The following is a 27125-nucleotide window of genomic DNA, read 5'->3' on the forward strand; positions in this document are numbered from 1 at the left end:
AAGGGATAGGCTACCCACTCCAGTATTCTTGGGCTTCCCTGGTGGCTCAGCTGGTAAAGAACCTGCCTGCAATGTGGGAGACCTGGGTTCAATCTCTGGGTTGGGAAGATTCCCTGGAGAAGGGAAAGGCTACCCACTCCAGTATTCTTGGGCTTCCCTGGTGGCTCAGCTGGTAAAGAATCTGCCTGCAGTGTGGGAGCCTGGGTTCAATCTCTGGGTTGGGAAGATCCCCTGGAGAAGGGAAAGGCTACCCACTCCAGTATTCTGGCCTGGAGAATTCCATGGACCATATAGTCCATGGGGTTGCAAAGAGCTGGACATGACTGAGTGACTTTCATATTTATTTTGTGAGGTCCTGCCTCCTGGTTCATAGATGCCATCTTCTTGACATGTCTTCACATGGCAGAGGGCCGAGGGAGCTCTTGGGGTCTCTTTTATAAGGACACGCATCCCATCGTGAGGGCTCCACCCTCATGAGCTAATCACCTCCTAAGCGCCCCACCTCCTAGCACCATTGCAGTGGGGTTGAGGTTTCAGTATCTGAAGTTTGAGGGGACACAGACATTCAGGCTCGCACAGAAGTATAGCTAGAGGTTGGAGAGTCAGTCACAGTGTCCTCCCCTCACGGCTGGCATGGCAGCTGTGTCTGGGTGACAGTGTGTGGACCAGAGTGAGGTGAAGCTCAGAGCAGAGCTGGGGGGTGGTCCATCTAGGAAGCGGTAGGGGAGACGGGGCCTGTGGAAGAACTCATCAGAGAGGAGGAGGATGTCTTCACCAGACAGCATTTGGTTAAAAGAAAGAAACGTGTCTGAAGTGGCCTGAGTGCAGGGGGATCTCTGAGGAGGCTGCCATGGCGCCCCACGCGTATCTTGGCTGAGGCCTCTAGCGTCTGCAGCGTCACAGGAGCCGGTGCAGCTCTCTCTGCCTGTGTCTCTCCCGAGTCACTGTCCCTCTCAGTTCACTCTGTAGACCCAGGCTTTCCACCTCCCAGTTCTGAACTCTCAGGGACAAGCATCTGATTGGGTCAGCTCAGCTGACCGGGTTCCTGTTGCAGAGCCCACAGGGGCAGATTCTCCAGGTGGTGAAGGCAGGTAGGGGTCTCGGGGTAGGGCGGTGCCCTGGCAGCTGAGGAGAAAGTTCCCAGAACTGGCAGGAACAGTAGGTTCTAATGGCTCAGAGATGTGATAAAGGGATAAAGAGTCAACCTAGATTTGGCAAATCAAAGTCATTTAGCCTAGATGTAAAGAATTACCACAGCTAACCCACAGCTATGGTAGATACTCATGCTATGGAAGAGGTTGGAAGAAGGGAAATTTTTAAAAAATTAAATTAACTTTGGAGTTGTATCAGCAGAATTCCAAGTTTAATTTGAAAAAGCAGTAATTTCTGTTGCTGACATTAAAGCATTTCTACAGCTTTACTCTAACTCGAGAATATGCAGTGTCTCTTGTGTCACCTGATATAAGAAATTCAATAAAGCTGTTCTAGAGCACATTTATTTTTTATAACCTGCAAGTTGATAAAATAGTCATAGCTTATTTCCACAGCTTATTTTGCATTGCCTTCCACAGTAGTGTGCCAAATCTTGTGAGGAAGCTCTTGTTCCAGCTAGAGCAATCCTCTGTCCCAAAGGTTATAAATTCTGCCTGTTTAGGTAAATGATAAAATCAATTCATAAAAAAAAAAATCTGAACCCTCTTTCCTCAGAGTAAACCCCATTATGTCCCTCTGGCTTTCAAAATTATTTTTAGATGTGCATTTCAAACGTGTAGGATTAAGCTTGATAGGATTTAAGAATGTTTCAGTGATTCAAAGTACTGGGCATCAGCCAGCAAACACAAGTCAGGTTTTTAGTTAACCAATATTCAGTAACTTATCACTGTATCTCTCTATCATGATAGAATTAGGACCTTGTGATAAGCCCCCAGACTCACAATTACGATCAGGGATCCTGCAGAAAGCCGGCTGTACCAGTCTTCACGGTGCTTAGTAACTAGTTAGAGGCAGTAATCAACTGTGAAATTCGCTGCAGGTTCTAATGCCTTAGCCTAAATATCCATGAAGATTTATGAGCAAGTGTTTGAGTGCCCTCTGGAGGCCTTGCTGCTACTGCTGCTGCTAAGTCGCTTCAGTCGTGTCTGACTCTCTGCGACCCCATAGACAGCAGCCCACGAGGCTCGCCCATCCCTGGGATTCTCCAGGCAAGAACACTGGAGTGGGTTGCCATTTCCTTCTCCAATGCATGAAAGTAAAAAGTGAAAGTGAAGTCGCTGAGTCTTGTCCGACTCTTAGCGACCCCATGGACTGCAGCCCACCAGGCTCCTCCGTCCACGGGATTCTCCAGCAAGAGTATTGGAGTGGGGTGCCATTGCCTTCTCCACCTGGAGGCCTTATGAACAGTTAAAACACAGATTCCTACAAAAGGTTTTCTTTAACAGCTAGAATTAAGAACTAGTGGACTAGATAGATAGTTGAACTGGTCCGGGTGTGAGTAGGGAGCAGAGGAGAGCCAGGATGGAACCCACAGGAGCACTAGTACTTGGGGAGGGGGAGGAGTCTCCAAGTGGACTGAGGATACCAGTGGATGGAGTGAGAGTGAAGTCATAGAAGGGAGTGTCCAGCATGAGAAAGAAGGTGCCAAGAGGAACTTCAGCGGTGTAGTGGTGGGTCGAGGAATGAATGGGAAATGAAAGGATAGAAATCAGGAGAATAAGTCTCTAAGAAGCCTGGATGGGGAAATGGAGAAAATATATGGCAGCTAGAGACGGCTAAACCCACTCCAGTATTCTTGCCTGGAGAATCCCAGGGACGGCGGGGCCTGGTGGGCTGCCGTCTCTGGGGTCGCACAGAGTCGGACATGACTGAAGCGACTTAGCAGCAGCAGCAGCAGAGATGGCTAAGTGTTGGTTTTCCTTAAGGTAGAAGGGAGTTTGCATGGGTTTAAATGCCGAGAGTAGAAAATAAGCAGAGATCAGATGCAGTGGAAGGATGTGTGTGGGGGGGGGGGGGGCAGGGGAAGTTGACTTCAAAGTTCCTGGCTTAGAAGAGTTGTTGGGGAAGATGTTGCCTTTTACAGGATCTTGGAAGATGGTGAATTAGTGATTTTCATTTCACTGTGTGATGATAGGGAAAGATTCCTGCTATGAGAGAATGTGGAATTGTCATTATGGAAATGGTTCTCATTCAAGCCAGGAGGTTGAGCTTAAAAAAAAAAAGATGGAGTGAGGACCCTTTAGCAGATACTCATTTAGAAAGAAGGACTAAAAGAAGAGGTGAAGGCCTGAGGAGAGGTGAGAAAGTGCAGGGGACTGGGGATCGAGGAGATGCGTGTAAATTAGAGTCAGAGTAAAAAGTGAACAAGGCTCTTGGGCTCTGAAGGGGAGGGGAACTGTTTGGTTTGGTTTTGTTTGGCTGGACACCACGCAGGTTTCTGGGATCTTAGTTCCCCAACTAGGGATGGAACCTGGGTCCTCGACAGTGAAAGCACCGAGTCCGAACCACTGGCCCGCCAGGGAGTTGTAGGGAACAGTTTTGCAGAGGAAGCATTGTGTGGGTGGGATGTACCGGGGCAGCGTTGGTGTGTGGGGCAGGACCAGGAGGTGTAGAGTGTGCGGGGAGGTGGGCAGAGACAATAAGGAGGGGGAAATGGCCACAGCTGGAACAGACGGAGAGCTTGTCTGTGCTCACCCAGTAAGAGCCCAAATAAGCAGACTGCAGAAAGAGAATTATATTTGTCTTTGTGCTTTTCAGGTGTAAGATTTAAATCTTGTGTAACTTCTGTGGTCCCTTCTGTTTTTCTCAAAGTGAAAGTGTTAGTTGCTCAGTCATCTCGGATTCTTCGCGACCCCATGGACTGTAGCCCTCCAGGCTCCTCTGTCCATGGGGTTTTCCAGGCAAGAATACTGGAGTGTGTTGTAGTTTTCTTCTCCAAGGGATCTTCCCAAGCGGGATCGAACCTGGTTCTCCTGCATTGCAGGCAGATTTTTTTTTTTTTTTTCTTACTGTCTGAGCTACCAGGGAAGCCCAGTGAAAGGGGGAATCTGGCCAAATGGAAGAGAATGTTCAGATCTGTTCCTGACATTTGAGGGGACTCTTGTATAAGAAGAGAGTACCTGTGATCAATTTTTGATTTATTATTCTGACAGATGGCCTTTAAATGTACATGATCATTTGCAACCTGAACAACATTATTTCCCTTCTTTTTGGTAAAACTGATAGGACAGCTACTAGAAGTTGTTTCCTTTTTGTAAAATATTTCATTAAGAAAAAATAATAGACTCCTAACTCAGAAGTGCTAAAATTACAGTCTTTTTAAATTTGGAAAGTGAGGGTTGATTTCTAACTTCAGACTGCTCAGTTTTGAATAGTAAGGCATAATATTTAACGTGTAAGCTTCTATAAAGGGTATGGTGGGCGGGCTCCAGCTTACGCCCAAGCATGTTTGGTTCCCCAGGACTGGTTTGCAGGCCTCTGAAGGCCTCAGCACTTTCGTCTTTGGCAACCTTTAGCATGTCACATGTCAAACAAAAACATGTACCCATGTTCCATGCAAAAGTAGCTTATACAGAACTGAGAGTTAAGCTTCATTTGACTAGTTGTAGGCATTAAACATTTATTAACTTTGATTTTACTACTTTCTTTTCATATTTTACATCCAATAACTATTTTTTCAGGTCTCAAAACATTTTCATGGGCCATTAAGATGCTCATAAGCTTTGGGGCCTGTAGGGAATGAGACACCCCTCTTCTACTGAGATGTTGAGGCACGTCTGGCTGGGGTGGACTTGCCAGAAATCTGTTTGTTGGAGGCACTGTTACCTCCTGGGAAAACTCCATTCTCAAGGGAGCTGAAGTAACTGCTTTAGTTAGTGCTCTTTTTTTGTTACAAAGAGCAGAGATCCATTCCATTTTAGGAAACGGGATATGACATTAAGGATGCACTTGGACCAGAAAGCTGTTGTTCTCTAAGGCAGCTCAGAGAAGCAGTCTTTCCCATCGACAGTGGGGTCTCAGGGCTGCTCTCTTCCTCTGTGTCTTTTTCCTCTTGCTGCCGTCTGACTTATCCCTTTCCCTTAGCCTGTCAGTCTGTTTTTTACTTTACTTAGAGTTTCTACTCCCTCATGACTTTGGTTTGCTGTGATTGCACATGGCCACTCCAGCTCCTTTGTATATCCTAACCTTTCAGCTTCATCTCTCATGGCTCATCACCTGGTTCTCAGTATTGTTTAGATTCCTGAGGGAGAGACTGGGAATGTGACTTTGTTGCAGCTTTTACTGTTATTCCAGGCCACAGCAGAGGTTGCTGTTAAGCTCATGGGTCAGGTGTCTGCACCTGCCCTCAGAAGCCGTGGTGACGTGAGATGGAGCAGTCATGTGGTCCATGGCAGCTGGACCTACCCTTAAAGCTGAGGCAGTTTCCGTTAGTAGGATTTTCAGGCCAGCAGGCACCATGATCGGCACATATAGTTCAGCAAGGAAGAAAAAACCTGGCCCCCTGTCAAAACCATTTGAAGTCTCTATCCTTTAAAGTACATCCTATTAACAGCCTTCATTCCGAGGCAACGCTTTGTTCCTATAGAGAAACTGAAATCCCTAAATATATTGAAAGCATTTTCATTTTCCCCTTTTCTCCCCATTTTATTCAGTCTCAGATATTGCAGGGTCACTCAGGGCGACCTGTACGATTCCATTTCTTGTGTTACTGATTTCTGCTGAAATGGCTGTTAGCAGAGTTGGGATAACTCGAGCCTCATGGCATTCACATGTTTCCTTCCCCTCAAAGTTCTGGGGAGCTATACAGACACAGCAACTTAGCACCAGCCCCAGAGTCTCCAAATGAAGTGTCCCATCTGAATGTCGCCTGGCAGCAGTGATACCTGACTTCCTCAGGATGCCATCAAACTTGCCAAGGAAAAGCGATTTCCCCAAACTTTAAAGTAGATCTTGGAATCTACACCCAAAGTACTCTTAGCACTTCTAGAATATAGCAGAGGGGGAGGGAGCAGATGGAATAAATAAGATAATGATAATGATAGCTAACCGTGGTTCAGCCCTTAACATTTTCTAGGCCCTATTTTAGATACTTGTCATACATTAACTTATTCAACCCTCAAACTACCTTATAATGGTCCCTTACAAGGTCAGGTGCTTTTCTTATCCTCATTAGCCCCATCCTTAACCTCTGACGTGAAGGCTGCACAGCCAGCATGTGGTCAAACCAAGATAGGAACCGGCTCAACCCGCCTTCAGTCCCTACTTCTTCAGCACCCTCTCACCTGGAAAATAAGTGAGAAAAACAGTATTGATTCACATACTGATTAAGACTCTTGAGGATTCCAGCCAATCCCAGTCAGTTATTTGGTCTCTAATAGGAACCTAGAACTCAGTGTGGATAAATTCCTAACAAGATGCTATTTATGATACTAGGATTCTTGTGTCTTGAAGTGAAGTTGTATAGACATGCCTGGCTTTTCCTTTATAGAGTTTCTCGGATTTTTTCATCCTCTGGCCCTGCAGGCCTTGAATTTCACATTTTAGAATGAGTCCTGGTTATAAGAGGGTCAGCTGGGACCTCATATTTAGAATACCCAGTTCTTTGAAAAGCTTGGTGATCCTCAGTCGTCCCTGATACACGCCTTTTCCTTTTCTCTCCGCATGTCTCTGACCCTGCAGGATCCTGAGGCTCTTGTTGCCCTTCAGCCACTGTGGGCCCTGCCTTTTCCTCTGGAATGTCTTGGGGGTTTTGACTTCTGTCACTGTGGTAAGTGTTCCCCTTTTTTCAACCATTTTTGTAGATGGAGAATCACCCTCAACTATTTCTAAAGACTATCCAAAATGTCTTTGGAGTTCTTTCTAAGCATGTTCCCTTTCGGGCTCAATGAGGAAGCAACTTTCCCTGACTCATGGTTTTTCTTACACTCTTGCCTGGATCTGGCTTTGACTTCTGTAGACCTTAGGCACCCTTGCTTAACTCTGAAGTCAGCAGAAGCATCCTTGTCCCATCTGGTGTTCCTTTTTGTACCTCTGGACTCTAATTTTCTCGATTTCATGTGAGCCATTAGTTATTAAAGCTTTCCTTTGCCTGCTCCACTTCCCTCTGCTGTCTGGAAGGCCTCTGGATCAGAAACCTGGTTTCTGGGCTGATGGTCTCCTGGTTGTCTTTCCCATTGTCCCTGTCTTCATTGAGATACCACAACGTGCTTTTGAGCTGAGTTTGTTACTCTGTGTGTTTCTGGTGTTTTCTTGTTGAAGCCGAACATCAGCTTTCTTATTAAATATGAGTTCCTGAAAGTCTTCTTACCCTGGGCAGGGTGTTACTTCAGTCTCTGTGCAGACATAATTCTGAGAGCATCACATTTCCAGCATAAGCATTTTTTCCTTCATTTTCATTTGAACCTGTGGATTTGTGATCATTTTTAAATAATTTTTTTTCATTCTTCAGCTCAACTCAAGAAGACAACATGTATTTTACATAGGACAAGTATTTGTTCCTCTTCATTTGGTCATTGTTGAAATCCAAAATATTCCAGTTGAACCCATAGTCTGAATTGCTGTGGTTCACATTCGTAAGAAAACTTTATGTCCTTGACACGCACAGCTGGGCAGCAGAAGGAAGGAGAACCCTGTCTTGGTAGTTGTTGGCCTGGGGCATGTGGCTTCTTGTCTTTCCCCTTCACTGTCAGAGACTGAATTCTCAGCTCTAGGCCACTCCCAGCCCTGACTTCACTTCCCAGCCACATGAGGAGCACTGACTGGGTGAGGTAAAGGAGTTTCAGTGGCCTCTGTCCTAGTGGGTGTAGTTACTATACCTGGCGAGAAGGTTAAGCCCAGGGGGAGGTGTGGTGTCTTTCTCTTCTTGACTGCGCGGCCTGGGTGGGAAGGCGGAGGCTGCTCCTGACCAGCTCACTCCCCTCCCTTTCTCTGGGCACTGGATTGATCTCCAGCCCCGGTCCTGTTTGGAAGCCTGGGCAAGTCTGCCTGGGCACAGCGGCAAAGGATTTTTCTTTCTACGCTGTCCCTGTCTCCTTTCTCTCTGATGCTGACTTGGGTGTCCCCAGCCAGCCTTCTTCATTGTGAGTGATCAGACCAGAGATACAGGCCTCGGTTTATGTGAATTCCTGTTCTTTCCATGCTGACTTTGGTCTCAAGTTCAAGGTTTCCACTAACAGAGGAAAAAGGTCTCCATGTGATGTAGTCCCACTGTGAAATGCCACATCAGGAATGGGCTTCACAGGCCTAGCTAATGATGAAGTGATCGGGTGTGTTGTGTTTCCAGTTCGGTCCTGTGCTCATTTCTGCCTAGAGTACTCGGGGTTGAGGAGTGTTATTGAGGCCACTGGCCACATTTGGTAGTCGTCTGCTAGCACACGTTTCTACAGGGAAACTGATCCCCCTCGGGTGTCAGTCTTCCCAAGTCGAAAGCCTGAATGTTGAAGCTCTGTGCTGTTTGTTGTAACTGTTCCTGGGCCCTTTTTGAGAGTGGGGTGGTGATGCATCTCTAGCCGTGCTAATCCTGAATTCTGGCTGCCAGAGGGCATCCAGCCTGAGATGTGGCAACAGCTAAGTCGTGAGCTACCTTCAAGGTTCGAGCTTCTGAGGGAGCCTGCTCCACAGACCTGTCTCCCCCAATCACACTCACCTTGGTTTCCCAAATAAAACAAGTTACAAGTAGTGACCCAGGTGTAAAAGTAGCCAGAATCTGAGATAGTTAAAGTAGGCAAATTCATAGGAACAGAGTAGAATGGAAGGGGGAGTTGTTCAATGGGCACAGAGTTTCAGTTTTACAAGATGGAAAGGTTCTGGAGATGTTTCACGCTAACATGCACATACTTAACACTGCCGTGGACTCTACATTGAAAAATGGTAACAATGGTGTGTTTTATTATGTGGTTTTTTTTTTTAACAATTAAAAATTAGAATCCCAAATCTGTAAACTTTTTGACTTGCCAACTGCTGTGGCACTCCCAGTGCAAGTGTCACTCGAGACAGTCCTGTTAAAAACCCACTTCTCATTTCTCTCGAGGTCCCCTGGGTCCAGGCTGTGTCTCTCCTTCATTTACTTATCTGGGCCCTTTCGGGCACTGAGTGTCCTCATTGTGTCCTGGCAAGGTTTTGTTTTCAGTGCCCCCGTCAGAACTGCTCCTTCTCAAGCGCTGATGAAATTGAGGCCTCTAAGCCGCACGATATGAGTGAGGGTGAGCATCGGAATGACTAATGCCAGGTCTTAACCATCCATTTCGTGGATGAGTGAGCGACCTGTGGTCACACAGCTGTTTAGTGATGGATCAGGAATTTGAACTTAGGACCGCATGCAAGCCCAGTGTTCCACCCACCAAATTATTATGATTCCTAATGTATAGAGATGTTTACACATTTACCAGATAGATAAGATGAACTTGAGCCTTGTATGTGGTGCTCAGGTGATACATAACTGAAGCAAGTCACACTCTGTCCCGTCCCGCGGTCATTTGTGTACAGTGTTCAAGAGCAGGAAAGAGGTGGGCAGCTCAGAGGGAGAGGAGATGTCACTGCAGTCAGGTGTATTTTAAAACGATCCTTTGAACAGAGGGTCAAGAGGGAAGAGTGCTGGGAGCCGCAGGAGACAGATGCGAGGGTGAGAAGGCAGCGTTTGACTCTGAGCAGAGGAGGATCCCTAATTACAGGGAGAGGCACCGCCGGGGCTCGGGAAGCTTCTGCCTGTGAAATGACATTCTTGGCAAATGAATGCATGTGTCATGCATTAATTAAAATAAGGGAAATAAGGAAACTCATATTTATTTGGCTTCAGCGAGGCTGCGAGCACCCTGATAAGTACTTTCACACTTATTATCTTCTTTAATTATCACAGCTGAATGTTGTAGACATTATTATCCATATTTTTACAGATCAGTCTGAGATCAGCCAGGGTCACATAGCGAATGGCAGCGCCAGGCCCACACCCTGCTGTGTGTCTCTTTGTAGGTCATTTTTGTGGGAGGGCTTGGCTGGAGGGGAGCGGAGGAGTGTGTCCCCGTGTCATGCTCTATCACCGAAATCACACAGGCAGGCAGTTGTTCTTTGCAGACTCAGAAGAAAACTTGGTATCACTCCCTGCATACTTGTTGCCCTTCTCCAGACCTCATTTCATAGTCTCTGAGATAATTTCTGGTTAAAGAAAAATCTGGCATGGTTTCTTTTGTCTTTTATCTTTTTTCCATTAGGAGTCATTAGGCCAAGTCACACAAAGAGCAGTCATCCCAAGGACAGAGAGAAAGCGGCTCTCTCCCTACAGCTCAGTAAAACCCAGAGCTCACGTCCTTGGCCACTGGACTTTGTTAAGGGCGAGGGCAGGGAACCTAGAACTTTCAGTGTGTAGGGCTTTGGGACTTGTGGGCAGGAATAACGGCTGGGGACAGAGGAGCCCACACACCTGGGGCCCCAAGTAGGAAAGGTGGGTGGGGTGGGGACAGAGTGGCCTCCCTGGGAGATCCTGGCCAAGTGACTGAAGGGCACCAGCGTCGGGGTTCTCCTCTAGTGCTCAGGACTCATACTGGATCAGAGTCTTTTCTCACCAACTGGAGGGAGCGAAGCAGGAGGAAGGCATCAAAGTGTCCTGAAATCCACTGTTATTGTTAAAGTTGAGTTGGAGACTCCTGCTCAGTCAGAAACTCCTTTGACTGATCTGAAAAGTTGACCTCACTACCCCCGGGGGAAACTGTCCTTCTAAGTCACTCAGGCTACTGATGATCAGTGGTGTATTCAGGAAGTGCCGCTCCGGCGCCAGGTCGGGAGTGTGGGAATACAGGTGAGGGCATGCTGCTGAGTAGATGCCGCACCAACGGCAGCCAGTGGCCAGTGACTGACAGACTAGTTCAGGAGCCCTGCTCCAAGGTCATGGCACTCCAGTGACAAGGTGCAGTGTGTAAGCACCTGCACGGGCCCCGGGGTGGATAGAAGCCCGGCCCGCTTTCTGAGGCTGTAGAGGGATTTGACCACAGGACATTTAGGTCCAGGAGAGAGATGTGCACATAAATCACAGTAAGTGAAGCTCCGCTCTCAGCTGAAGTTAGCCTGGAAAGACGAGGAACCCTACGTTCACTTGTGTGAGTGAGAGCACCACCTCAGAAGAGTGGCCTGGCGGTTGGGCCTTGGAGCGGGGGATTTGTCAGCAAGGGCAGGTGAAGACGTGTGGGGAGCAAACCAGGTGGAGGCCTTAGTGGCTTCTGTAGAGTGTTAGGGGAAGCCAGCCCCAAGGTGAGAGGTCTAGGACCTTACGAGGTGGGGCTTCCTGTGACCTGTTGCCATTGAGGCAGCCCAGGGCATGTGCAGAGGGACCAGCATGAGGAAAAGTGGCCTTGGTAGCTTAGGAGTGAGGTACTGGGAAAAGTGTGGAAAATTGGAAAGGCTTTCTGGGGACATGAGCCTGCTCTGGGCAGCCAGCGTGGGTGTCTTCCAGGCTGCTGTGTCTTCCGTTCGGGGACCAGTGGTGACATAGAAGCAAAATAGAATGAATGTGGCATTCACAGTCCTGATCAATGAGTGACGAGTGACTGCTTGCTTAAGTTATTCTCAGGTAGATACCTGAGCAGAGATGAGTGGATTGGGCCCATAGAGTTGAGTGTCTAGGTTGACACTACCTTGTGTGATGTGTAGTTTAGACTGGAATTTTCTGAAGGTGTAGTGGGGTTAGTGAGAGATAGATGCCGCCTCTGCTGTCTGCCCAGATCTCTGTGGCATGCAGAGAGGGGTGGCCTTGAACTTCTTAGCCCTGTTACTTGGCAGTATGCAGACACTAGGCACCTGAACTGCCTTTCCATTTATCTTTTGTTCCAAGACTTGTAGAAGAGGGCCAAGTAGAGGTACCTTGGTGTAGTACTGCAGCCAGAGTAATGTCTGAGCTAGTTGACTTCTGGGACTTCCTGATGGCTGGGAGTTTCTAGTCACGCTGGGGACAGGTTCCATGTTCTCTCTTCACTAACAGCAGCATCTGGCATGTCCAGGGGGAACCGTGTAAGATAATAAAAAATCACAAGGCCCTTGGGCCAGAGATCAAGGTCTTACAGGAACACATCAGGGGTTGCTGTCTGATGGGATAATTTCTGAATCCTTTAAAAAGCGTCTCTCTGGATAGAGAATTATTTCTTGTAGTGTTTATTTTTTCAGTCTTCTTATGGACAAAACTTGACTTTGGGGTTACTTTAGAGGAGTATCATTATCTCTATAGTATCTTACATCCAGAATAATGATGGCTAATGACGGAAATGACTGACTACAATTAATTGTTCATCTTACAGTTTGTTCCCATACTTTCAGCTTTAAAAAAAGTGAGTTTGAGATAGAATCTCAATCCCTTTTTGGGCTTTGGATCTTTTTACACTTTAAAAAGTGTTACTAAGGACCTCAAAGGGCTTTCTGTCTATGTGGATTATAGGCATCGATACTTACAATAGAAATGAAGACTAAAATTTTACAAAAGTATTAATTTAAAAATAATGACAAACTCATTACACATTAACACAGATTACATTTTTATGAAAATAATACATTTCTAAAACAAAAACATTTAGTAGGAAGAGTGATATAAATATTTATGTCCACTTCTGTGCTCAGTCTCTTGCAATATGTTGTTTTAGCTGAAGTAGGTGAAGACATCCAGCTTCACAAACAAAGGAACTGAAAAGGGGGTTTCAGTAGCCTTTTCAGGTACTTGAGAGTTCCTTTGTGACCTGATACCAAACTTGACAAGTGGTAGTTTCCTGCAGATTATTTGCAGTGTGCAATCTGAAATCCTGTGTTAAAATTCCCGGTCTCTTCCTGCACTTTGAATAGATGTTTTACCCATGATGATGCATTACCTGACACATGGGTCGTTTGGACAACATTAGTTCACTTTTTGCAGAGGCTGAAAATGTTCATACATTTCATTATGTATAATATCAGGAAACTCATGGTTAGTGTTAACTGTCGTTTTCATCAGGACAGTCTTCAAGTCTCAGGAAACTAGAGAGCCCATGGTGACAGACAGGAGTTTTCCCAGATTCTAGTTTTCATTAGAAAGCTCAGATTGACAGTTGGCAATAAATGCCATCAGTTTCCTGTTATCTGAGATGTCTGCACCCAGTCTGCAGAGCAAGTGTGTAGTCACTCAAGTAAAAATGACGTTCAGTCGAGAAGATGCCAATTGAGTTTGCAGCTCAGACAGTTAGACAAGCGTTCCTCCTTGAGACAACACTGTGCTTGGGTACGTGACCTGATGTGGTTCCGTTTTAACCAGGAATATGATAAATATACATTAAAATACATGTGTGTGTATTTCATATCAATGTAAATAATGAACATGATATGTTTAACATAAATGTTATAATAAAAGGGTCTAGATTTAAAGAATTATTTTTTATTGCTTCTTCAAGGATATTCTTAATTGGAACTTTTTTTTTTTTTTTTTACTGTGAGCCCCTCGAGGTGAAGAATCTTTCAACTACTGGTGCCTTTGCCACAGGGTTTTGTATGAGAAGCCTAAGGAGTGGCCATCCAGTGCATTTGCATCCTCCAGGCAAATGTCAGCATGGTAAAAAAAGGCAAGCAGCGTTTTAGTATTATCTTGAAAGTCATTTTGATCTTGTTTTGTAAGGGTGTGGAATCCTCAAGAGTCTTGGTTTTTGAGAACTGCTGGTCTAGGACAGCAGCTGTAAAGAGCTGAGCCTCCCAGGGTTGGATGGCTGTTTGGTGTCCCGTGCTCATGGGTTGGGTTTTTTGCAAGAGACTCAGCTTGTAGCTGGTGGACCACTTTCAGCCCGATGACACTGTATTTGTAGGAGTGAATGTTTTTAAGGGGGAGTAGGTGGGAGGGGCCCACTCACCCCTGATGTCTTCAAGTGAACAAGAGCACATGGTTCTATTCCCTACCCAACCCTGAAGACAACTGACCTCTTGCCTGTTGCTGGAGCATGGTTGTAAGATGAACCAGGCCGTTTGTCAGGCTCTTGGCTTAGTGTGTTGGAGGAGGAGCCTTAAACCTGGAGTGAGTGAGGAAAGCAGAATGTGCAGGGCATATTTTAGAGCACACTTTTAACATCTCTGTGGATAGCAGAGACACAGAGAAAGGGGGAAGGAAAGAGATGGATACTGTGACCAAGCCTTATTCTGAGCTACAAAATTGAATACAAGAGGAATTTTTAGGGAAAAGAGTTTCTTTGTCATTCTACAGCCAGTATTGATGAGCATTTTCCCCAACTCAAGAGAAAGATCTGGGGACTTGGCTTTCACCCCAGGAGGATAGAGCACTGAGTTATTGGCTCCTCAGTGCTGCATTGACAGGGAGAGGTGATCCAGAATAGGGATGAGCACATGGTCCGGAGAGGGAACGGACGCAGGGAGGTGACTGGCCACTGGCCAAGCACTGCAGGCTCCTGAAGCTGCCCTCCAGTGAACGGCAAGCTTTCCTGACATGCAGCAAGCTGAGGAAAGATCAGAGGGGTGTGCACATGGAGCCTGGGCTCGTGCACAGTCTGATTACATGTTTGTAACAGCCCCGAGAGATAGAGTTGTGAGTATCATTTCTCTTTTACGTTCAAGGTCTTTGAGTCTTAGGCTTAAATGACTTGCTTAAAGTCACACTGTGAATAAGTGGGAGAGCTGCGAAGTGTGTGTGTTGCAGAATGACAAAGGGCAGAAAGTGCCGTTCTTGGGGGAGATGCGGCTTTCAGTGGGCTGAGTGTGAAGGAGTGAGGGCTGCTGGGGCCACGGGGCTGGGACCGCACGGAGACTCTCGCTCAGGACTAGGCTATTGGATGGGTGGTAGGTTTCACAGGCTTTGATGTCTATAGAAGGGTGTAATCTTTCTTCTTTCTGAAATGTTTTCTTGGTGATGAGGATAAGAGGCTGGAGCTTCTTCATAGTCTTGGCCCGCTAGAGGTTGTACAGTCTTAAGACTCGCTAGCAGATGATTCCCTGGCAGGGTTTGTGGTTATCTGGGGGGACATTAAAGTCACGGCTGCTGTGGAAAGGGACGTGGTGGGGACGGGTGAGTGGAGGTGTGTACGCTCCACACTAGGCCAGCTTTGTCTCAGTCCTGCAGCAAGGAGCCTCGCTCCCTCACTGTCCAGGCTCTAGGGACAGATTCCTATGGCATCAGAGGCCATGCGGCCATGGCAGAAGCTACATGTGAATTACAAAGCCTTCCGTCCTGTTTCCAGACAGAACATTATTGCCTATTGCTGCCCACTCCCCTCAATTTCAAATCCTAGAGTTTTATCCTAAGAAAGCACCCTTTCCCATCACACAGGAAACCATAATCTGGTAGAGCTGAGAGGGGGTCAGAGTTGCCCACCCCCCGCCCCACCCGCCCTTCTGCCTCCCATGTGCTGACGTGCACTCCTAGGACTGGTCATCCTGGCTGTCTCTAGACACACCTTCCTCAGGGTGAGTTCCTCCAAAAGGGTTCCTCCTTTTGGTTTCGGTTTAAAAGTAGAGTTTACTGGATGTCTTCCTTGTGATGTGAAACCAGTTGGGATGCCCCTTAGGCGTGTAGCTGTGTCCCCAGGGCCTTGCTCAGCCACTCGCACAGCACTGGGCCCGTTGCCTCCCCTGCTGGACTGTCAGCCACACAAAGGCAGAAGCCACAGCTGTGTTGTTCATCACAGGATCTTCCAGAGGGCAGCCCACTGCCCAACAAGTACTGGGGCTGAGTGTTTGTGGAACGTGTGCCTGCACTCTTGCACAGGCTGATCCTGCGTCTGAGTTCAGTTTCCAGGACTGTTGGCATCAGGGACACCTTTCTTCTGGGCCTGCTTCTGGGTGGGCTGGATTCTCTTGAGTATCACTTAGATATCAAACACTCAACAGCATGGCATGAACCAACACGTGTTAGGGCAACTGGGAACACTGGGATCTTCCTGTAAAACACTTCCCAATAATTAAGAGACTGGGAGTTGATTGGGATTCTTTCACCCTGACTAGTCTGAGTCATCCTCATCTGAGCTACAGCCCTTTGATCATCTCTGAGAACCTTCTCCAGGCCCTGGGACACAATTGCCTGCTCTGCACGTGGGGAGGAGATGAGTCATGTGGCTGGTGCAGCCCACTGCCGTTGGTAGTAGGAGCCTTGGTTGATGCTGGAGGCATCGGAATGTCTTCCTTCCAATTCTTTTTTTATTCATTTTTATCTTTTCTAGGAAGGATGCCCTTGTCCCTCTGAATGTCAGAACCATAAGCCCGTATGTTCTGACAGGTCTGGTTCTGGATAGGAAGTTAGTTTGATTTCTGTTGACGTAGCTTTGACTGGGCTATTAGAGGAGGCTACTGTAGAGCGGGGTTATCTGTACTTAATGCACGATAGGAGCCACGGCACTGTAGACAGACCTGCGACACAGTGCACCACGGCAGCCGGCTTGCTGTGGGGTCTGAGGGCGAGGCTTCTGTCTGCCAGCTCCTTGACAGGTGTGCATGGCTTTCTGTCCTACTCAATTGGGGGGTTGGTCTTGATTTCACAGCCAGCCTGTGCGGAGTGTGTCTAGGTCTGAGTCAGCATTCTGGAGCATCCACTCGTCTGCTGGGGAGCTGGCTGTCCTCTGAACACGGCTGCACTGGTGCCTCCTGCTGGCCCAGTACCGGGCCCTGTGGGGTGCTGACTCTCAGTGTCCCACTCACTCCCTCTTGTCTCCAGCCCCTGCCTTGTGGAGCCTGGGTCCTTCTGTTCTGTAACCACTGGATCGTTTTAACAAGAAATCCATGAAAAATGAGTTCACTGTTTTATCCTATGTAGAATTGTATTTTGGGGACAGCTGTGTAAAAGACAGTAATATATGAAAGACACACACAGAAGTGTGTTTAAATAATCCTGTTTCAAAGTCCACATCCAGTCTTCCCTTCCCAGCACAGCCTCATGAGCTTCTTCCCAGGGCAGAGGGACTGTTACCTTTGAGTTCTTCAACAAATTCAGGCTGAAATTTGGAGAGAAAATCAGTGTCCCGACTCTCTACCTGCCTCTTGACCTTTGCCCCCTGTGGGTAGGACCAGAGCAGGCTCGTCTCCCACCCTGGAGCCCACTAACCATTGTCAGCAAAACTCCAAGAGAAATGACAGACCCTGTGCCTCCTCCCCCGGCCGAAGCCTGATGCCGTAGGAAACAAGCGTGCTGCCTGCAAGGAAGGTCAGGGCCACTGCGGTAGACTCTGGGCCTCGCCCCACAGTCCAGCAGCGGTGCCGCCTCCTGGTCAAAGCGCCGGTTGAACTGTGTCTAGACTTGGGAGCACGTGGCCCAATCAGCCCTCCAAGGGCAACAGTCCCGTCCTCATGGCCCATTAATCCTGCGTCTCCGTCTCCAGGTGACCCTTATCCCGTGCCAGGGCCCAGACCTTTTGTTCTTTCAGGACGTAGTTTCTTTGTATTTAGGGCTCATTTGTTTTTTAACTTCCTTGCATTTCAGCCACGGTTGTTTATTCACCTAGATCCCTTACTTTTAAGTGACCTGGGGGACAGGTACTGATGAGGTGGTGTTGGTGTCACACGGTTGACATGAGGCAAATCTCCTGATGGACAGACCTCAGGGAGGGAAGAAACTCCTTTTCATGAAAGATGGGGTTTGGGGCAGTTGGGCTACTTAAAACCCTTTTCCTCTCACTTCTCTGCTGGCCTGCACCTTTCTTATTTGAAAAAGTCTCCTCACATGCAGGTTGAAGGCACAGACTTGCTGATGGTGCCCCGAGGTCTCGTGCAGAGTTGGGACGTGGCCTGTGGTGGTGCCTGGTGACCTCAGCTGCAAGCCCACTTCCTCCTCGGGTCTCCCAGGTGGCCCCCAGTCATACACACTGTCCCTGTGAAAGCCCTTACGGGACACTGGATAGCAAACATGCTTCGAGGGAGAGATTCTTGGGAGCATCGTGCCCTTGCGGTGTGTAGAATTCTGTGATTCCTCCCTGCTCTCTTGGTCTGCGTCTCCTTTGTCTGTGAAGAGGCAGTGAGATAGGTGCTGTTTTAGGAAAGGCTGCGGTGGGGATCCTTGGTGCCTGTTTGTCCTTCTCTCGTTGGTCGCATGGCAAGTCTGGAGATTGTTTGCCTGGCCTTTTACTTGCAGAATATGGCTTGTGCTCAGTGGGTTGAGACTTATAGCTGTGCCCAGGCCTTTTACCTGGAAGGCACGGCAGTACCCGATTTCCCCACTCAGAGGCGCTCTGGTGGAAGGTCACGCACAATGACTGCAGGAGTTTCATGTCACCAGCAGAGCCAGTCTCTCTGAGCCCAGTCTGGATGGATGCCCTGACCCTGGCCGCTGCCTCTCCAATGGAGGGCACCAGGGGAACCACCGCATTTCGGTTGAGGAGCTGGTGAGGGAAGGAGGAGCCGAGTGCAGCACTGCTCCCCGTGTCCCTTGCTCATCCCCAGCAGCCTCCCTCCTCTCTCCAGAGACGTCTGCAGTGCGCCCACACTCACGCACTCAGGATGGACTGCCGAGGTCACAGCCATTGGAGGGTTGCATCTGCTTAGTTCACGTGCACCTCTGTGCAGTGTTCCAGGTTGTCATTGCGAGAGGAGCAGGAAGATCCCAGTATTGGCCAGTTTTGTTATCCTGAAAAATGACAGACATACACAAAGGAAGAGATCGACTGTCTTATTCATTATTTATCTATCACCTCGATTCAACAGTTACAACAGTCCTCCCGCGTTTGCTTTGTCTGTTATTTTTATTTAGCCCAAGCATTTTAAGATACATCTCAGACATCATTTCATTGTTAAAAGCCTCAGTATACATCTCTAAAAATACAGACATTGGTTTACACAACTGCAAAGGCATCATCACACCACATGCAGTGAGCCCGGTTCCTTGTGTAATCTGATACCTAGTCCCCTGGGCATCTCCCCAGTTGTCCCGTTTTAGCAGCTGGCTTATTTGACAAATCAAATTCCTAAGAAGGTAGATCCTCAAGTTACATTTGATTGTTATATCTTAGGTGTCTTTAATCTAGAGCAGGTCCCACCCCAACTTTTTTTTCTTGTTTTTTTTTGGCTGTGGCATGTAGCATGTGGGATCTTAGTTCTCTGATCAGGGGTCAAACCCAAGCCCCCTGCATTGGAAGTGCAGCCTTAACCACTGGACCATCAGGGAAGTCCACCCTCCCCCCCTCCCCAACCTTTTCCATATCATTTACCTGTTGCAGAAATGGGCAGTTGTCCTGTGGACTGGCTCACATTTTGATATTTTTCTGCTTGTATCCTGGTAGTTCCTTAGTCCTCCCTCCTAGTTCCCTCAAATAAAAAGGAGTCCAGGAGGCGTGTTTAGCAAGAATGTTTCAGGTGATCCTGTGTGGTTCCAGTGGCATCAGGCCAGGTGGCAGGGGGTGTACTTGCTCCTCTTGAAGTATGCTGACATGATAAGGGGTTCAGGGGTTGATAGCGGGATCCTCAAAAGTATAAGAAGTTCTTGATCAGCCTTTCATCTGATGTTTTTACTCATTTCTTGCCATGGTCTGAATCATGCATTTCGTTACAGTTGCACATTTACTAGCTGGCTTGTTGCATTCTCTCGAAAGATAGTTTATAGAGGAAGACTTTCTTTCCTTTTAATTACCAAGTTTCAAAAAAGGTAAAAGTTGGTATTCTGTAACTTTCAGTTTAGTGCCTTGAGTCTCTCTCTCTCTCTCTCTCTGTCCCTCTTTTCCTCTCTCCATGCCTCCCCACCCCTTGTCGTTACTGTGAATTCAGGGATTTTGTATATTTAGTGTGTTTCAATGGATCACATTCATCATTCCTTCTGATGCTCAGTTGTCCCAGTTTTGGCCAGTGGGAGTCTATTCATAAGTTGGCATCTGTGTTCTTTGGCATGACTCCTCACATTCTGGCATAACAAGGTGTCCCAAGGCTCACAGTGTAAAGTGCTGCTCTGGCCTTGAGACCAGCCACTCTGCAAAGATCCCTATGCCATTTGGTGGAGAAGGTTCCGTAAGAGAAGGGACCACTGCTGTTGGTTATCATTGCTTACAGGCCTTTTTGGTGGATACCCTGAAAAAAAAAAGAGGAAGGAAAACATGAATTCAAACTGATATTTCTAAATAAAATTTTACATTATAAGATTTTTTTCCTTAATTTTGATTTTATGTCAGTATCTCACTTCTTTCACTTCGAATCTTGGTTCCTAACAACATTACCATAATGAGTTATTCTACTTTATGAACATACATTTGTTATAACTCAGTTAAACTATGAAAGAAGTTTAAGTTCTTTGCAGCTTTATTTATCAACAGAATTTCCCCCTAAGTATGGACACTCAGTCTCTTGTACTTAAAAGGTTTTTGTGGATAACAGGAAAGTTAAGGCTCACTTTCTTCATTTTGTTTTAATATTTTAGGAATTGCTTTTCTTCTTTATTTAATTTCGTTTTTTGAATTTATAAACATATGTTTCCAAAGCCAAAACAACATGTTACATTCAGAGAAGTTTTACTTCATCCTTTTCTTCTTCCTCCTGTTTAAATTCATTTTGTATTAAACAAAAACAGACTTTCAGATATAGAAAACAAACTTAACTGTTACCAAACAGGATAAAGGCGTGGAGGAGATAAAATAGGCATTTGGGATTAACATATGCACACTACTACATATAAAATAGAAGACAGCAAGGACCTACTCAACTCAAGCACAGGGAACTATACTCAATATCTTGCAATAACCATAATCTGAAAAGGAATATATATCTAGATGTATAACAGAATCACTGGTTGTACACCTGAAAACTAACAGAGCATTGTAAATTATACTTCAATAAAAAATTCATTTTGTATTATCTTTCTCCATGTTTACTTGTATACATCACATAAAGATATATGTAAATAATTCACATTCCCCTCCTTTTTTGCACAAAAGGAAGCAGGTTGGATATATTAATCTGGGCCTTGTTTTTTTTTCCTAGACAGTATTACCTGGGCCTGGAGAAGGGAATGGCAGCCCACTCCAGTATTCTTGCCTGTAGAATCCCATGGGCAGAGGAGCCTGGCAGGCTGCAGCCCATGGGGTCACGAGAGTGGGACATGACTTAGCGACTAAACCACCACCACCAGCACCTGGGCTTCCTTGTGTCAGTACATCGTGCTTGTCCCCATTCCCTCTTTTTGATGGCTGAGCAGTAGTTCCCTGTAAGGAAGCCCCATAGTTGATTCAGGCCCTCCCCAGTGGGTGGGCCTTGGGCTGCCTGCAGTTTTGCTGTGACAGGTACCGCATGAGTGAATAAACTGGCCATCTCCTATTTTGCCAGTATATCTTGGGATAGATCTCTAGAAATGTGATTAATCAGAGGATAGATGCATATATAATTTTTCACACACTGATTATATTTTCTTTTGCTGAAACCTTGTTTGTTTAGATGAATTACATTATCTTGACACTTCCATCTGGAAACAGTACCGTTTATTTTGCAAATTTTTTTTTTTTTGGCCATGCTACTTGGCATGTAGGATCTTCATTCCCCGACCAGGGATTGAACCTGCATCCCTTGCATTGGAAGCTTGGAATCTTAACTGCTGGACCACTGGGGAGGTCCCCTTATTTTGTGATTTTAATGTTAAAGAAATCTCCTCAAGCTCTTGTGTGCCCTGTCTTTGTATTGAACATATTATTGAGAATGTTATTCTAAGATCTGTTTATTTCATTAACTAAGTAACTGAAGTATCACTTGCTGAGCATAATACAGGACAATGAAAATGTAGCTAAGGCATCCTAAACCTCAAAAGATTTCAGATTGAGTACTTGGGGATTTTCTTCTGTGTCTATTTGGTGTATATTTTGTCCCATGTTGGTTATCAAAAGTCTGGTAATAAGGCAGTGGAAAATATACCTTTATCTGCTGCACCAGAATGAAGCAAGACATGTCTGCAGGAGAGAGGAGGTTTCATTAAGTACCTTGTGGATGCATCCAGTAGGTATCCATTGAACACCTCTGCTTGGCCAGAATGTAAGTGAGCAACATACTAAGTTCCTCCCTCCTGGCGTTTACTTTCTAGCACAGGAGACAGAACAAAAAGCAAGGAACAATTAGATAATTACAAGTTCACTGTACTTTGAAGGAATCAAATAAGAGATTTAAATAGAGTCTCAGCCAGGAGCCTTCTTGAGGAAGAGGGAAGAGGGGCAGCTGACACACCCAGCTGTGTGTGAGGTTGGGGCGGGTGGGGCAGGGCCATGCAGGACCTTGGGTTTTAGGTTAAGGATTGGGATTCCAAGAACATCAGGAAACCATTGGGACAGTTAAGCGAGGGAATGACTCTTGATGCCGACATGTCATATGTTTACTTTCTCTGGATTGGAGGGCTCCTCAGTATTGTGTTTCAGCTCCAGAAGCAGCAGCATTGTTCCTTCTGAGGTTCCAAGTGGAGGGAGTTTTCCTTCTTGCTCCTTTGTGTTGACAGCTGCTTCTCATACTCACATGTAGGTCTTCTGAGGATTTCTTCTCTTTTTCAATAATATTAGCCCTTGGTGTTGCTCAGATAGTTACAGTCAGCGGTTGTAATTGGATTATGTGCTTAGGCTGTGAATGGGAGCATGATATCTACAAATTCTCTTCTTCAGACCTGCAAATCCAAGAGACACATCTCTGGAAGAGAGAGCTCCTTCCTCAAGATCACAGAAGGTCTGTGTCACCACTGTCTCGCTTATTGGAAATTAATTATAGAATCCACAGCAATTTTCTGGATGAGAAAGGCGTTTTCAGTGTATGTGTTTACGTTTCTATTACAGGAGACCGCCAGAGCAACAGCGGTGCAGGGAGGCTCACAAGGAAGGACTGACACACCTGGACCCGTGGTGCTGGCTTCCGGGGAGGCTCCCATCTGATGCGAAGGAGGCAGGATGTCATAGTGACTCTGCAAGGGGAGGCTCCCGGGGACCGAGGCCAGCACGCAGGATTGCGCCCTCGGCCGCAGGGGACACTGGGCAGGCCTTTCCCTGCAAGTGAGACGAACGAGATTATTCTGCAAGAGGAAGATTCCAGGGGCTTAAAAGCACAAAGGTTTGCACCTTGGCAGCCTCTTGGAATGTTGACAGCTCAGGATCTTAAAGAAAGTGCTGTGTTATTGAGTTCCAGAGTTGATGTGGATATACATGTCACTTTATAATCAATAATACTGAGTGAGGAACACTATGCAGGAAGAAACCTTCCATAGAAAGACAGGCAGGGAAAAGCTTAGGCCGACCTCAGACCTCCCACATAGAGCCAGCTTGAGATAAACGCCAACATGGCCAAATGAGAGACTCTGAGACAGCCGCCTGTAGTCATTGTAAGGAAATCTCTAAATCACGATACCAAATAGGAACCATGATCTACAAGTGCCCCATGTGCAGGGAGTTTTTCTCTGAGAGAGCAGATCTTTTTATGCATCAGAAAATTCACACTGCTGAGAAGCCCCATAAATGTGACAAGTGTGACAAGGGTTTCTTTCATATATCAGAACTTCATATTCATTGGCGAGACCACACAGGAGAGAAGGTCTATAAATGTGACGATTGCGGTAAGGATTTTAGTACTACGACCAAACTTAACAGACATAAGAAAATCCACACAGTGGAGAAGCCCTATAAGTGTTACGAGTGTGGCAAAGCCTTCAATTGGAGCTCACACCTGCAGATTCACATGAGAGTTCATACAGGTGAGAAACCCTATGTCTGTAGTGAGTGTGGAAGGGGCTTTAGCAATAGTTCAAACCTCTGCATGCATCAGAGAGTGCACACCGGAGAGAAGCCCTTTAAATGTGAAGAGTGTGGGAAGGCCTTCAGGCACACTTCCAGCCTCTGCATGCATCAGAGAGTCCACACAGGAGAGAAGCCCTATAAATGCTATGAGTGTGGGAAGGCCTTCAGCCAGAGCTCCAGCCTCTGCATCCATCAGAGAGTGCACACTGGGGAGAAGCCCTATAGGTGCTGTGGGTGTGGGAAGGCCTTCAGCCAGAGCTCCAGCCTCTGCATCCATCAGAGAGTACACACAGGGGAAAAACCTTTTAAGTGTGATGAGTGTGGGAAGGCTTTCAGTCAGAGCACCAGCCTCTGCATCCACCAGAGAGTGCACACAAAGGAGAGAAACCATCTCAAAATATCAGTTATATAAAGTGTTTTGCTAAGAGTTAAAAAAAAAAATTCTTAAAACCCATAAGTGCCACTAGGAAGGAAAAACCCTGTAAATACCTACATTGATCCAAGAAATTTTTACAGCAGGACCCAGCAGAACATTGTTTTCCAGGAGGCATGTGTGAGGGTGAGGTTTTGGATTCATGCCAAGTGTGTTGCACAACTTGTGAATCTGGAGCTCCTGTGAGTGTGTGCCCAGGGCAGGCTGTGAGGTCCCAGTCGTGGGTGTGCATTTCCTGGGATTCTGGTGGAATAACTACACAGGAAACCATGGTCGTTGCGCAGCCTCCCAAGTCACCTTCTGTCTACACTTTACCTAAAAGTTACCCCAGATACTGCTCCATTTCAGGAACTCACGATCTTCTCTTGATCCCAGCATACCGGTAAATGCATCTGAAAACGGCCAGCTCCCACCAAGTAGTGTTCTGGTACTTCAGAGGTTACCACCTGGTTCAGCCTCTCCATATCTGTCCATGTATCCTATTACTTCTGCACTCACTTTACCCATGTATCCTCCAAATGCCCATAACTATCCACCCCTTCCTAGATGGCATCAAATTTCATTTTAGGTTTTAGGTGACTCATGATGGCCACTTTGCCTATCAGAGAAAATCATTGGCAAGCATACACGCCCTTGAACTTTAATTTTGTGAATTCTGCTAATCACTGTGTCACTATGTTAGACTTAATTTTCTAGTGGCTACATCACATATTTTTAACTTGAATATTTTTTGGTTTTTTTTTGGGGGTGGGGGGGAATAGCTGAATGTAAATAGGGAGGAGGAAGTGAGCGGAGTTAGGACTTTTCTCCATCCAGAACTGCCCTCTGGGGCTCCTTTAGTAACACGTGGAGCCACTTTCCCCTAGGAGAAGTGGATGGTAGGAGGCGTCCCTAATAATAGTTTTTGTTTCTGTAATTTTTGGCAATAATGTGTAGGATTACATATCCGTTCCTTTGTAGGAAGGAATGTCTCTTAACCTCTCCTTTTCTTTCTTCATTCATCGGACAAGTATTTATTGAACACCTCCTATGTGCCAGGCACTGTGCCCCTTGCGGGGGATACCACTGAGTAAGACAGACAAGGGCCCTACTCTCGTGGAGTTGACTTCTGGTGGAGGAGACAGATGATAAGCAAGTAAACAAATAACGTAGTGTGAGATAGTGATTAAGTGCTATGGAGAAAATAACCTAGGGTGATGATTTAGAGCGGTGGGGGGTGGGTGAGGGTGGGGGGCGGCAGTAGATAGCGGTCAGGGAGGCCTTTGTGCGGGCGAGGGCGGCCCGGGGTGGCTGCGGAGCGCAGGTGCCCAGCTTTCGCAGGTGGGTCGGCCTTGCGGTGCGCAGTGGGCGGAGCAGAAGGCGTGGCCCGGCGGTGAGTGTAGTGAGCAGCAGGGCGGGGGAGATGCTGAACGCTCAGTATCCTGACGTTTATAGGCCTTTTTTTTTTTTTTTGCTACATTGATGATAAAAACTCATGTGGAGGAACTCCAGGAATGTTTAGAAGACCAAAAGTCCCCAATGACAACAAAAAGCAACTAAGTTTGAACTTTGTTTCTCTCCTCATTCCTGTTTTCGTTGATTTCCCACATGTAGTCCTTTTTGCTCAGGAAGTCTTTGGGGGAAATTAAGGCTTTTTGAAAGCTCTGAACTGGGTGATCAGGTTAGCAGTGTCTGTCCACTGTCTTGAGAGGCTGGAAAATGAACTACCCGAAATAGTCACCGAAATACAAAACAAAGCTTGATTTTCTCTTCATATTTGAATTAATTTCTTCTGTTTGACTGGAAGGGGTTTTTGTATAACTAAAACCTCAGGCATAAAGGAGATTTAAAAGGGGCATATAACTGAGTGGGTGAAAGTAGAAGATGGGATTTGGGGGGGGGGTATATGTGTTACCATCTGAATTTTCATCTGGATAGCTCTGTTAACAAGCCTTTGGGAAGTCACTTCACATAATTTTCCTCCTTTTTGCAAAGAGAGGGCTGGCTTAGTTATTTGATAAAGCCCCTTCCAGGCCTGAATTCCTCGACTACGATTTACTGTAGTGTCTTAACACTCTTCTTCCATGTCACAGTAGTGTGGAGCATTAGAGAAAAGCCTAGACTTTTAGTTGATAGCGAGCCAGTTGAAATATCATTAATAGAATTTTAGTTTTAGGAAAAATTGGTTTGATTTCTAGCTTTATTACTATTAGGTATGTGAGCTTGGGCAAAATCACTTAATCTTTGAGTCTAGTTTTCTCACGTACAAAATGAGGACATTAGGCTAAATGATTTCCGAGTTTCCAGCTAGTCCTAGAGTTCTATATTTCTACATAGTTGAATTATTTTATCATGCTGTTGCTGGGGAATATGACTAACACTTTTGAAGCTACTAATTTTATGTCGAGCTTTAAAGTCCATAATTGTTATCTTTGGAAAATATTATTTGACCTACAGTATGTCCAAATCAATTTAATAAAATCACTTTATAACAGGGTTCTGTGCTTGACATATGGTGGTATGAATTTGGTGGGGTATGTGTGTGTCTGTCTGTGTGTGTGTGTGTGTATGGTGGAGTGGGCTTGTGCATTATGTCTAGGTGACCATATGATATAGTGAAGAGGTTGCCGTTAATACTCAAACATGGACAACAAGCGTAAACTGGGACCATCCCAGCCAGGATGTGAGGACACCCTGGCCCAGGGGACAAGCAGTTAACCAAGGAGTCATGAGGTCTGTGGCAGACTGGAGAAAGCCCACCTTCCTGAGAAGATGGCCTGCTCAGCGGTAGCTGTTTGTTTCCATCGTGGAAACCAGGCCTCAGGGTCCCACCTGGTCTGCTCTTTTAAGGAAAAACCAACAATCCAGATTTTTACTTAAAATTTAATTATTTTTAAAGGTTAGCAATTAATTCACATTTCCTGTGTGACCCATTTTGGTATTTGTATTAAGGAAATGGCAACCCACTCCAGTATTCTTGCCTGAGAACTCCCATGGCCAGAGGAGCCTGGCGGGCTGTACATCCATGGGGTCGAAAAGAGTTGGACATGACTGAGCGACTA

At 46.3% G+C, this 27125-nt stretch overlaps 1 protein-coding gene across 3 annotated transcripts in view; it reads left to right on the top strand.

Annotated features, from left to right (window-relative positions):
• ZNF664 (zinc finger protein 664) overlaps window positions 1-26560 on the top strand; it is a 36595-nt gene extending 10035 nt beyond the window's left edge. For 2 of the 3 annotated variants that reach the window (XM_025267789.3, XM_006056314.4), the window contains exons 3-5: window positions 6673-6760; window positions 22533-22593; window positions 22701-26560. In XM_025267789.3, coding sequence (XP_025123574.1) covers window positions 23206-24063 — 858 coding nt within the window. In that variant the 5' untranslated portion in view covers window positions 6673-6760; window positions 22533-22593; window positions 22701-23205 and the 3' untranslated portion in view covers window positions 24064-26560. The remainder of the gene's footprint in view (window positions 1-6672; window positions 6761-22532; window positions 22594-22700) is intronic. The other variant, XM_006056316.4, reaches the window with a different exon arrangement.
• The last annotated feature ends 565 nt before the right edge of the window (window positions 26561-27125 follow it).

This window comes from Bubalus bubalis, chromosome 17 (assembly GCF_019923935.1).
Source record: "Bubalus bubalis isolate 160015118507 breed Murrah chromosome 17, NDDB_SH_1, whole genome shotgun sequence".
Taxonomy (NCBI): Eukaryota; Metazoa; Chordata; class Mammalia; order Artiodactyla; family Bovidae; genus Bubalus; species Bubalus bubalis.